This window comes from Streptopelia decaocto (genome assembly GCF_964273445.1).
Source record: "Streptopelia decaocto genome assembly, chromosome: 1".
Classification (NCBI taxonomy): domain Eukaryota; kingdom Metazoa; phylum Chordata; class Aves; order Columbiformes; family Columbidae; genus Streptopelia; species Streptopelia decaocto.
Window position 1 is genome coordinate 7,950,017 of NC_138663.1, and position 12,702 is coordinate 7,962,718.

The 12,702-nt window shown below is 48.0% G+C and overlaps 1 protein-coding gene across 6 annotated transcripts in view; it reads right to left on the minus strand.

Moving 5' to 3' along the window:
- Positions 1–10,158: 10,158 nt before the first annotated feature.
- Positions 10,159–12,702, minus strand: part of BEND7 (BEN domain containing 7) — a 49,784-nt gene continuing 47,240 nt past the window's right edge. For all 6 annotated transcript variants that reach the window (XM_082043075.1, XM_082043078.1, XM_082043076.1 and 3 more), the window contains one exon: positions 10,159–12,044. In XM_082043075.1, the coding sequence (XP_081899201.1) occupies positions 11,983–12,044 (62 nt within the window). In that variant the 3' untranslated portion in view covers positions 10,159–11,982. The remainder of the gene's footprint in view (positions 12,045–12,702) is intronic.

Genomic DNA, 12,702 nt, shown 5'->3' on the forward strand with positions numbered 1-12,702 from the left:
TTAAAGTTCATCTAGTCCACCACCCCTGCCATGGGTAGGGACACCTTCCACTAGACCAGGTTGCTCGAAGACCTGGTCAACCTGACCTTGAACACTTCCAGGCATGGGCCAACCACAGCTTCTCTGGACAGCCTGTTCCTGCGTCCCAGCAACCTCATCATAAAAAAATTCTTCTTTATGTCCAATCTAAACCTACCTTCTTTCAGCTTAAAAGACTTCTCAGACCTCTCAGCAGGACTGATGCAGAAGAGCTGGGGCTTCATCCGGAGGAGTTTGCCCAAGTCCCATCAAGAGGGAGGTGGGAGGTGGGATGCTCTTCTCTACTCTGCCACCAACAAGCTGAATGGCCTCAGCTGGGACTCCATCTAGCTTTGGTTGCTTCTGTTTCCAAGGCACTTGGGTGCTCATTGATGCTGAACTGAGGCCATTTGGACACGTGAGCAAAGCAGCTCCCTGGGCAAACACATGGCTGAGCAAAGTGACCACAGTGACCCTGCCTGCTTTGCCTGCTGGAAATCAGGGTGGTGGTGGCTGCTGCTGCTGCCCCCAGCTTCTGTTTCCCCTCCATAAGATGACACACAGCCCTCCAAGTCTGTCCCTGCCTCTGCTCCTTCTTCTGCCCCAGCAGCATCCATTAGATGAGCACCTAATTAGGATCCACTAAACACACCTAAATTGTTGGCTGCTGAAGCAGAGCTGAATTCCACCCTGGGATCATGCCAACCAGGCACCCACATTTGAGCAAATGGGGAAAAGCGGTTTATACACCCAGTTTCTGTGTTGGGAAATGGGTGTAATGTCAGCAAAGTGTTCTCAGGCCTGCAGGTGAGGTGCCCTGGAAGAGGCCACACATGCTTGATCCATGCACTCCTCTCCATAGGGATCACCACTGTGCTATAGTGTATTTTTCCCTTTGGAAAAGCAAAAATGAACCAAACCCCTACGCAGGGGGTTTGGTGGTTTGCTCTCCTCCAGGGGCTGAATGTGAATGTGTTGCCATAACAATCTCAGAGCAGAAGAGGAACCTGAACATCTCTCTTGCATCCAGTCCAGCTAGCAGAGGGGACATGAGGTTTGCTTTGACTCCCCTGAGAAACTCCTGGGAAGCCCCTGATTTACACACAGCAAGCGGTGCAAGGGCTGTTTCATGGGGATGATCTGTGGAGCTGCCAGGAGACCCCTCTGGTGGAGCTGGACCTTCCACCATACTGGGATGTGGTGGTGGACAGAAGAGGGTGTTGGGCTCCCCACAAGCTCTACATCCTGAAATGCAGCGCAGTAGTGGTGGGAATTGCTGTAGTGTGATCCATGTCTTCCTAAAGGGTTTCTACCAGCATTTAAAAGAAAAAAGAAAAACAATATAAAAAATACACAAGGAGGACAATGATCATGCCATTAAACCTTTCAATTTCTCCATTTCTTTCCCATCCCCTGCATCACAATCACAGAATCATAGAAACACAGAATCATAGAATAGTTTGGGTTGGAAGGGACCTTCAAAGCTCCTCTAGTCCCACCCCTGCCATGAGCAGGGACATCTTCACCCAGATCAGGTTGCTCAGAGCCCCGTCCAGCCCGGCCTGGGATGTCTCCAGGGATGGTTCATCCACCACCTCTCTAGACAACCTGTTCCCGTATTTTACCACCCTCAGTGTAAAAAATTCATTCCTTATGTCTAACCTGAATCTCCCCTCTTCTAGTTTAAAACCATCAGCCTTTGTCCTACCATAACTATGTGCCCCACCCTCCTGCTGCAGCCAATTCTGAATGTATTTTCTCAGGATTTGTGCCCAGGATTGGCACTAAGTGAACTCTACACGACAGCATCGACCTTTGCAGGAGCCCACGCTCGGGCAGTGGGATAAGCGAATGCAAAGGGGTAAATGCTTGAGGTAACATGGGGGTCCTGGGAAGACACATCCCTCCGGGTAAAATATTTTCTGGGAATGCGAAGCCCACATACCAGCAGATGCCAGACACAGATGGGCAGCACTTGTTGGGAAAGCAGCAAAGCAAAAACCAGCGATCAGCCCCAGCAATGTCTGCTTTGATTTGCAGAAATGCAATTAACACCCACCCTGATGCAACTCCGCACCAGAGAGCGAACCAGCGGGGAAGAGCTGCTCTTCCCAAATGCAAAGTGTTGTGCCAGGCCACATCCACTGCTTGCTCAAGTGATGCCTACGGAGTTCAGAGCCACTGCAAAGCCAAGCCTGAGCATTGTTTTTAATTCAGTTAAGCTGAAGAGCCAAACCTTGCTATGACTCATATGCTTATTACTATCCATATGTCTGTTGTAACTAATGGGTCAGGGAATAGATTTGGGCTCCAGAAAATGGGGTTTTCCCCCTCTTTGGGGGGTTGGTTTAACCTGGGTGGGTCTGCAAAAGCTGTTGTGAATGTCAGAGGTTGAGGGGTGGACCTGGGATGAGTGGGCTGGAGCAGAGAGATGCACGGGGCTGCTGACAGGTCTATCCGTACCACTGAAACGGCACCTCCTGACACCCAGCAGACAGCGCCAGGGACAGACCAGTGAACCCAACCCAGTCTTACCAGTTTGGGCAAAGACCATAGGCACTGGGATGGCTCTTGCTTATGGCATCATAGAATGGTTTGGGTTCGAAGGGACCTTCAAATGCTATCGGGTCCACCGTCCCTGCAATGAGCAGGGAGATGTTCATCTAAATCAAGTTGCTTAGAGCCCCATCCAGCCTGGCCTGGGATGTCTCCAGGGATGGTTCATCCACCACCTCTCTGGAAAACCCGGGCCAGTGTTTTACCACCCTCATTGTAAAAAATTTCTTCATTATATCTAGTCTATCGTGTCCAAGGTGATCTTGGTGGTGCATAACACAGGAAGGCTGGGGTGGTCGTCACGGCTGGTGGTGCTGTCTTGTGTTGCACCACCAGCATCCCACGCGGGGGGACCATTGGCATGACTGGGATGAGCAAGGTTTGCTCCAAGGGACTCCCTGCTGCCAAGAGACCCCTGCAATGTTCGCAACAAAGAGTCCAAATATCCTTGCGGAGAGAGCTGACTGATTTTACAAGCGAAGGTAATATTTTAGGGGTGATCTCCTTGAACAGGCAATGATATTCCAGTGACTTACAGACTGAGGAGGCAGAGTTCAGGGTAGAAAATTGCTTTTAAGTTCAGCCTTTTAAGATATCAGAGATAGTTTTGCTTCTAAAACTTCCCAAATGTGAGCAAGAATCACCTCACCCACCCACACCACTAAATATTTAGTCATTTTTAACAAGTTAAACAAAGCCCTTTGATTGGATTTATGCTAATGGCTCCTCCGTAGGCATTTCTGATTCATTTACATTTCATTTTGAAATTGCCTGTGTACATTGCTGATTCTCCCCAACACCATTAGCAGATAAAAGGAACAAGTAACGGGTCACAGACGCCACAAGATGGCAATAGTTGAAGAGCAATTTGTTTCTGGAGGATGAGATCTGGGGTTCGCCAGCAAACACCGAGCTGCCTGTGCATTAACCTTCGCTCTTGAAGAGGGGTTTGTGTCGGACGAAAGCAAAGTAGTTTGTGTGCGAGGAGGGTGGGTTCACCTTCATCCCCCCAGCGACAGGGATGGAAGAGAATAGAGAAGATGAATTGTTCAAGGTCAGCCCAGCAATGTCCTGCCTCCCAGTTTTGTGGAGCAAAACTTGCAGTGTGGAAACACAGGTGGTTTTCACACCCCGAGATGGAGCCTCTGAGCCTGGGCTATGGGTGCAAATTGGGTTTTCCTGTGTATTGGGTAGGTGACAGCCAGGAGTGTTGCTGTGCTAACATCCAGCATGTATCTACCAACAGGGTAGATTGGTGACTGACCCTGATTTGCGGGGTCAGGATAAGAGGTCTCAGCCCCACAGCATCCCTAGACCCACCACAGATGGACTGCATCTCTGACTCCATGATAGGGCTAAGAGACTGGACAAGACAGGCCACTACCTGATTACTTTTCAAAAAATGTTAGATCAGTGGTTTCAAGTGAAGCCTCAGGAAGTTTGCAGATGACACCGAGATGAGAGGTGTGGTTGATTTGCTAGAGGTATAGGATGCCATCCAGAGGGACCTTGACAGGCTGAAGGAGTCAGTGCATGTGAACATTGTGAGGTTCAACACGGCCAAGTTCACGGTCCTACACCTGGGTCAGGACAACCCCCGGTATCAATCCGGGCTGGGGATGAAGGGATTGAGGGCAGCCCTGCCAAGAAGGACTTGGGGGTGCTAGTGGATGAGAGATTGGACATGAGCCGGCAATGTGCTCTTGCAGCCCAGAAGCCAATGGTGTCCTGGGCTGCATCACAAGGAGCGTGGCCAGCAGGTCAGGGAGGTGATTTTGCCCTACAGGTGAGACCTGTGGCCAAGGCTGGAGTCTCTGCTGCTCTAAGGCTTCCTCAAGGGGTCACCAAATGGAGGATGATCCATCATGCTCAGTGAAGGTCAGCAAAGGAACTGCTCAAGAGCTCATGGCTGTAATAAACGTTCAATGCAAAATCTGTGTTAATGCACTGGGGGCTGAAACACTTTGTGGTCTGCAGGTGATGAAACCAGGAATGATGTCCTTATGGGCAGAGAAGCCAGGAAATGGAGGAGGTCTTGCAACAGCACCCAAAACTCCATCTCTGTGGGATGTAGCACATCCACTGCCATGTCCTGGCTCCCCGCTCGGGGACTGGCAGCACCTGGGTGTCCAAGCAAATTTTATGCAAGCAAAGGATGTTTCTAACACCAAGGGAAGGCTCGTTTCCCACAGGGCATCCAACCCAGTCTGGTCCTTGGCTCTGCCCATGGCATCGACCTCATAATGGCAGGGTGGATGGAGAGGTAAGAAGCAGATACCCCACTGGTGCTGCCAGCATTAGCCAAGGTAACATGCTGCAGGGGGCTGGAGATCTGTGGGCTTTGAGGACTAAGCCACCATCACAAAAAAAATCAAGAAAACCAAGGGTGGATGGTATCACCAATCTCACCAGCCAAAAAGCAGGTGGGATGCTTTGGGCAGGATCTGACACTGCTGCAGTGGTGGGAGGGAGAGATGTGGCAGGGGAGAGAGTGGGGGTCTGGGCACTCATGCAGGAGCTCAGGGAATGGGGGATCAGAGGGAGTGGAGGTCCAGCAAGAGCAGAGCGATTTCCACACGTCCCCTGTGCCACGATGAATGGAGATATGAGATACAGTCAGTGAATCCTGAAATCTCTCGGGATTAAATGATTACATTAATCTTTGCTTTCTCTAAGCCTCAGTAATAGCAATAGCCACATGCTGGTTCCAGTCCAGATCTGTCCGTGTTAACTTCATGGTGACCGGTCGGAGAGCTGGCACAAGCTCACAGTATCCTGACACGCGAGTGTCCCCCTCCAGTTCACACTCACTTTTGCCTGATGCCTCCGTGGTGGTGTCGGGCACAGGGCGAAGGTAGAGCCGGGATGTTGTGAGGTGGGAGCGTTGCTGCCAATTTGTGTTTTTTGGAAGTCTCCTGGACTGATTTCACTTGTCAGAGTGTGAGACCACCTCCCAGTGTGCACAGGCCATTCATATGAGGGTTTGCTGAATGACTCTGGGGCTGGGAAGGTCCTTGAGGCCACCAGGGCATCAGTGGATGGCAGAACTATGTGGGCTGGCCTTTTCCATCCACCCTGACCCGACCAGGCATCGTCTGAAGATGTGTGCTGGTTTGACTGAAAGTGAATTAATTTTCTTCATACAGTTAGACACTTTTTCATAGCTAGCACTGTCATTGTTTGTATTTAGCTTGAGAACAAGGATGACACCCGGGGACAGCACTGAAGTTTTTAATTGTTACTGTCTGGGAGCAAGGTCTTTCTGAGTGCTCTGCCCACAGGTGAGAGGCAGCTGAGAAGGGGGACATGGATGGGGCAGACATTGCCTGACATCCAGACTGATCAATAAGGGTATTCCATGCCATTAGCATCATGCTTCATCTTTAAGGAGACTCAGGATCTTCCGGCAAGGGATGGAGTCAGGATGGACAGGGATGGAGAGGAACAGAGACCTGTTCTGGTTCTGCCCTGTTTCGGGGAGGTCTGTTTGGGAGTTTCTTGATTTCGGCCTTTTGCCATCCTGCTGTTTGCAGAGGTCTCCGAGTTTTTCTGCCTTTTTGTCTCTTCTCTCTCTGGGATCAGCTGTTCAGGACCGTGTGCTGCTTCCTGAGATGGGCTGCTCAGTATGAATGGAGTTCATGAGGAATCACACTGAGTATCTTTTATTTTATATTCTATTTCCATTTTACATGTATTATCAGTGGTAGTAGTGTATTAGTGTTATTTTATTGAACTGTGTTTGTCCCAATCCATGGGTTTCTTCCTTCCCTTTCAGTTCTCTCCAGTTTGGGGATGGGAGCCGGGGGAGTAAGCAAGTGGCTCTTGCGGTTGTATTGCTAACTTGGGTTAAACCATGACAAGATGATATTTCTCCTTGGTGCACTGGTGATGGACACGACCAGGGGACATCCCTGACCACAGTGGTGGTTGCGACTCCAAGCTGGCCCCACAGTTAGGTTCCTGTAGGGGCCACAGGTCACCGTGGTCCTCTGACGCATGATGGATCTTGTTGGGCAGGTGGTAGATGAAGGTCTTCATCCCATGGCAGGTGGCAGCTTTGGGGACAACCATGGTGGTGTAAATGCTTTAATGCAAAGTTACACTGGGATGAGCTGCATGGGAGAGCAACCATCAGTGGACCATTCCTCTCCCCAGACCTCCAGGAAAGATCATGCACCAGTTTGGCAACTGATGAGCCCAGGGTCCAGCTGATGGCGTGCTGCCCACCACACCAGTTTGTAATCCTTGACAAACCTCCCTCCAAAAGGTCTCAGAGCACAAGGATGGGCCAAAGCAGCTCCTTCTTGAACTTGGCTCAACATTTCCAGCCATGGGACCTTGCTTGTCCCTCACTGCTGCTCTTGATGAGTGGATTTGCTCTCTGAGCGATGTTATTATTGTTTGGCAGTTCCCTTCCTTGCCCTGCTGTGGTGACATCTTCCAGGGCTGGAGGGCCACAAGGTCAGCTTGAGGTAGGCTTGGACACCCTGTGAGGACTCCTCCTGAGAGCAATTTTGAAGTGAACCAGCTCATCTGAAGGCAGCAGCTGGGAAGGTTGGATGGATGCTAGATAGGGTGAGCTGGGTGCCTGCATCCACCCAGGGAGTGAGAGGACCGAAGGGGAGAATGTGGGCCATAAAACGCAGCCTCTTCTCCTCTTACTGGTCAATGATTACTTGCAATTACAACCAGAATTACATCTTCATTCCTAATTAGCTGCCTCATCCTAATTCCTCTATACCTCTGAGGATCTGGGTAGAGGAAGGAGCCAGCACAGAAACACAAGGGGTGTGATTCCCGAAATTCCAAATTCCCCAAGTATTAGCTGTTTTCTTCCCCCATTCACAGTTGGGCATAATGACATGTACATGGAGGGGAGGGGAGAAAGCTGATGAAATTATTTCGTTTTTTTTCTTTAAGCCCAGAATCAATGTTTACACACCGGAGCTAAATTATTTATACACATAATGTTATAGGTTTCACATCGGTAGCTTTTATTAGCATTTGGCGGATGAGAAATCATACCTGACCTACTTGTACAAACCCTTTTTTGCCTCTCCAGGATGACAGCGTGGTGAGGAAGGGGTGAAGGCACTTGCCCCAGCTCAGCTATGAGGATGCTCAAGCAGTGGGAGAGCCGGTGGAGGGCAAAGGGATGTCTTGGTATGACCTACAGCACATTTTGCTGCTGTAGATTTGGGGGAGAAAATACATAAAGGAGTTATTTTTTCCAAGTCTCATAGAATCCTGCCTACCTCTGTCTCTCTAGAAGGATGTGCACCCATTGGATTTTCCTGGGACTGTGCTCCCTCCCTTCCCTAGTGAAGGAGAGACACATTTCCCATTGAGGCACCACAATTTCAGCACGGGTAGGTTTTTGGGGGAGAAGGTTTGTCTCCAGAAGGGGTGGCTGTGTTAGGACCACCCATCTCCAAACCGTTCCGGCGTGACTGCTCATGTTTCCCCCAAAAGACTCAGCCAGCCATTTCTAAAGCAATATGTCACAGGCACTAGAGATGACTTTCTTCTTGTCTCGCAATTAATGCATTTTTTATAAAGCCAGGGCTCCAGTTTCCTTTCATGTTACCAGGAGGATATCCTTTTTCCTCTTGAGCTTCAGAAGGATTATTTTTACACCCAAAGTATTAATCTCTAGTGTCCTGTACACAGGACAGCAGGACTCACTGGCCAAATGGCCTGGCGAGGTTGCTGGAGCTCAGCTGGAGCCCTAGCGCCGGTGCTGGCAACAGTATTTGCTCCATCTCCAAGCCGCTTCAACAGGTGAAACCACAACCTTGCAGTGGTACTTGCTGCTGACTTTGCAGCACAGATGAGACTTAGTACCTTGTAGATCCTGACACACAGAAACCTTTCTCACCCTTAATTATATCTTAAAGATGGGCATTCCACTTAACGTTACAAATAAAGGTGTATTAATGTGTGCCCATTTAAAATAAGCCATTTTGGGCAATGACTTGGAGCACAGAGTGAGGTTGCATGTTGGTTAACAAAGGATGGATTTGTTCCATCAAGCTGGAAGATCCCAGTTGTGTGAGTGATGAATTGCATTTAGATCTGAAGCAGATTTGTGGGCATGAGGAGGGTGCCAGCAATTGCTGTTGACCTTGACAGGCTGAAGGAGTCATTCCACGTGAACATGAGGTTCAACAAGGCCAAGTGCAAGGTCCTGCATCTGGGTCAGGGCAACCCCCGGTGTCAATCCGGGCTGGGGATGCAGGGACTGAGAGCAGCCCTGTCGAGAAGGACTTGGGGGTGCTGGTGGATGAGAAATCGGACATGAGCCGGCAATGTGCGCTTGCAGCCCAGAAGCCAATGATGTCCTGGGCTGCATCACAAGGAGCGTGGGCAGCAGGTCAGGGAGGTGATTCTGCCCCTCTGCTCCGCTCTGGTGAGACCCCACCTGCAGTGCTGGTCCAGCTCTGGGGTCCTCAGCACAGGACACACATGGACCTGCTGGAGAGGGGCCAGAGGAGCCACAGGCTCTGAGGCTGGAACAGCTCTGCTGGGAGGACAGGCTGAGAGAGTTGGGGTGTTCAGCTGGAGAAGAGAAGGCTCCGGGGAGACCTTATTGTGGCCCTTCAATATATACAGCGGGAGCTTATAAGGAAGACTGAGAGAGACTTTTTACAGGGGCCTGTAGTGACAGGACAAGGGGTGATGGTTTTAAACTTAAAGAGGGTAGATTTAGATTAGATATAAGGAAGAAATTCTTCACCATGAGCACGGGGAGGCACTGGCACAGGTTGCCCAGAGAAGCTGTGCATGCCCCATCCCCGGGAGTGTTCAAGGCCAGGCTGAACGGGGGTCTGAGCAAGCTGGTCCAGTGGAAGATGCCATGGCAGAGGGTTGGACTAGATGGTCTTTAATGGTCCCTTCCAACCCAAACCAGTCTGTGATTCTACAATTTACTTGCTCTTTCAATATCCCCCCCAGAGCGGTACTGAGCTGACTCACACCACGTCACACGGTTGCAAGACGAGCACAAGGCTCCGGCAGATCCTGCAGCCACCGGAGTGCAAAAGAAACTCTCACTACCCTTTTTACCAGCAATTTATCCCTGGCACTCCTTATATAAAGCAGAAAGGGTGTGGTGAGACACTCTCTTACTTCACTGGCTCCTTGTAATTGATGGGAGATTATCCAAAACATGTTTTTGCAGGAAATATTTTCTAAGGCTAAACAACATTTGATGAGGGTGTGATAATAAATTACCAAGCATATATGTTTGCAGCTACTCCGAATTATAAGTATTGGTTTGTCCTTCCTATGTGTTGTTTCCATAGAAGCAGAGCTTAACCTTTTAAATGCAGATTACAAAGGCACCTAATTCAATTAAAATTCGACTTCAAGCATATCAGCACTTAATACTCAAGAGTTATTATGTGATTGGATATAGACGCTGTTGTGATTGGCAGGCAGAACGGTTTCTGTCTAAACCAGCTGGAAAAATACTGTTGTGGTGGTGACTTTTAGGGTTTTCCATATATTTCCCTATGTTGTTCATTAATTGCTAGGTAATTCCTTTGAAATATGGGAATCCAGCACAGAACACAGGGACGCACATGCAATTAAAGTTATTTATTGTAGGTTTTCTTTTCTCAACTGACAAAGAGGGTTTCCCAGAGATTGATGACACGACACAATGTTATACACCATTTCACAACTAGTCCCTTGTCGCTTTATTAAGAACATAGTAATTTAAAAATATCTAAATATTTACATATTAATAAAACATATATACAGAAGATTGAGACATTTTTACCTAAATATGGAATGATTTTTTTTTTCTTCTCTCTAATAAACCCTATAAAAAGATTTCTGAAGAAAGTCTGAACAGTAGTCACAGTAAGTAAACACGAATGCAATCTTCCAAATTTACAAAACGCTGATTCTGTTGCTGAAGGGTTACGATATGGACACGACGGACTGGTGCCCCCTGCCCCATGCAGGCAGCTCCAAGCCATGAAGGAAGGAAAGTATTCAAATTTTAAGGTTTGCAGTGCACATTCAATCTATTCCACAGTTTCAGAGAGAACGTGGTCATTCCCAAAAGTCCATGGTAGGTGGGTGGGGAAGGGCTGGGACCCTGGTTTCTCAGGTTATTCGTCGACGTCTGAGAAAACGGGCTTTGCGATTGCTAAAAAATAAGAGATTAAATATTTTGAAAACCATCCCACTCTGTAATAGCACTTCTGTTGAGACACTCAAAGGCCAAATAGTTTCCAAAGAAAAAATGACGAACCTAAAATATTCAGAGGGAAACACAGCTCCAGCAAGCTCTCCCTCCAGTTGCAGGAAATGTGCTCCGACTGCCTGGTGATCGATAGATGTTGCAGGTAACACCTTCTAGACATTTTCCCCAACATTTTTAAAGTGAATTTAGTGCTGATGAAAGGTGCAGAAATGAAGGTTTGCATGGAGGGCCGCGTACGATCTTCCCTTAGCCCTGATATGAAAGGACCGACCCTTTCAGCACCTAGTGCAATTTCTCGATCGATTCGCTCGTTTAACTGCTGAGATATCAAGAGTGCCAGTCAAAAGGTGACTCTTTTTGTCTTTTAAATAGGTGAATATTGTCGCCAAGGGCAGTGGTTGAAAAATCACAGTGTGCAGACCCTCTTCCAGCAAATTAATACATTTTGAGATTGAGGTGGTAGGGCAAACTAGGGGGGGAAAGCGAGTGGAGAATGACCCCCTCCTGCAACCTGCACTATGAAGATGCTCTAGAGCCATCCCGCTAGGACCACATAGGAGAAATTATGTGAGGAACAGCTTCTTGCTATAGTTAGGAAACAGGGCACTGCTGGGAGGAATCCTCCTTTATTTCCTGCTAAATCCAGCGAGGAGCTTTTCATCCCATCACGTACAGCTGGTCATCGGTCCCACAGCAGCCAGGAAAGGAAACGTGGGTCTGCAGCAGCAAAGAGCTTCACCGAGGGAAATTCTCATCGAATGCCCAGGGTTTGTGATGGAGAGAGATGTCACCTCGGTCCCTGGGGACGGGAATTGTCACCCGGCTGTGTGGATTCACCTCTGCGTGGCTTAAGACAAAACACTGCTGGCAAGGATACAATCATGTGGAAAAATACAATCGTGGAGGAAGAACAAAGGCAAGAGAATGGCTTCAGAGTGGATACCCCGCTAATTAAACAATGCATTTGATACGGAGGGAAATCATCTTTAATTAAGATGAGGAGCGAAGCAATCTGGTGGTTTCGTTATTGGAGGCTACATGAAAATGAATGAAACAACACAAACTTGAAGGGAAAACGGTGCGGACGTCCACGTCTCGTGGTGAGCTGAAGTTCTCGTGCCGATCTTGTGGGAATGTTATTCAAAGAAGAGGATGTTTCTATCCGCTAAGAACACTGATGCAGAATGTGAAATTCATGCCGAAAAATCCAGGTTTGCGTCTATCAGATGATCTGTCGTGGTGTCGAAAAGGTTACCTGAAGGAAGGAAGAGTTTGAAGAAAGCGGTTACAAAATCTAAACATTTAAGAAATCAGTAATTTGCAAAAAAAAAAAAAAAATTAAAATGATGGAAATTACATATTTGAGTTCTAACTTAAATTTATGATGGGGCTGAACTGCTGGTGTGTACACAGGCAGCAGCTGCTGAATTCTGTTTAGAATAGAGCTCAATCAGCTAAAGAAAAGCAAATTAAATAGGTTTTTTTGAATACAGAAATTGGCGGCGAGGTTTTTTTCACACAACATATAGCGCGCCCCACTTGAGATGTCAAGCGGCACAAACTGCACTGCGATGCTCACCCCTTTGAAGTTCTGGTTCTGAAGAAGTGAAAAAAGCACCACATGAATTTTAAACCTAGAGTATGTACTTTGGAATCTTCTTTGGGGAAAAAAAACCCAACAAACCAAACCTAAACACACCACTCCACAGTAGTCTAAATGCATATGGGAGAATATATATATATATATACATATATATATATATATATATAAAGGTGCACGGTATGATTGTATCCCGTCTTTTTAAAGCACTTTAAGAATGTGCTTTTTCTAAACAGAACAATGAAAGATGGACAGAAGAATTACAAGGAGAGCACTAAGAACACAGGGCAAATAGGAGACAGACATCAATCAG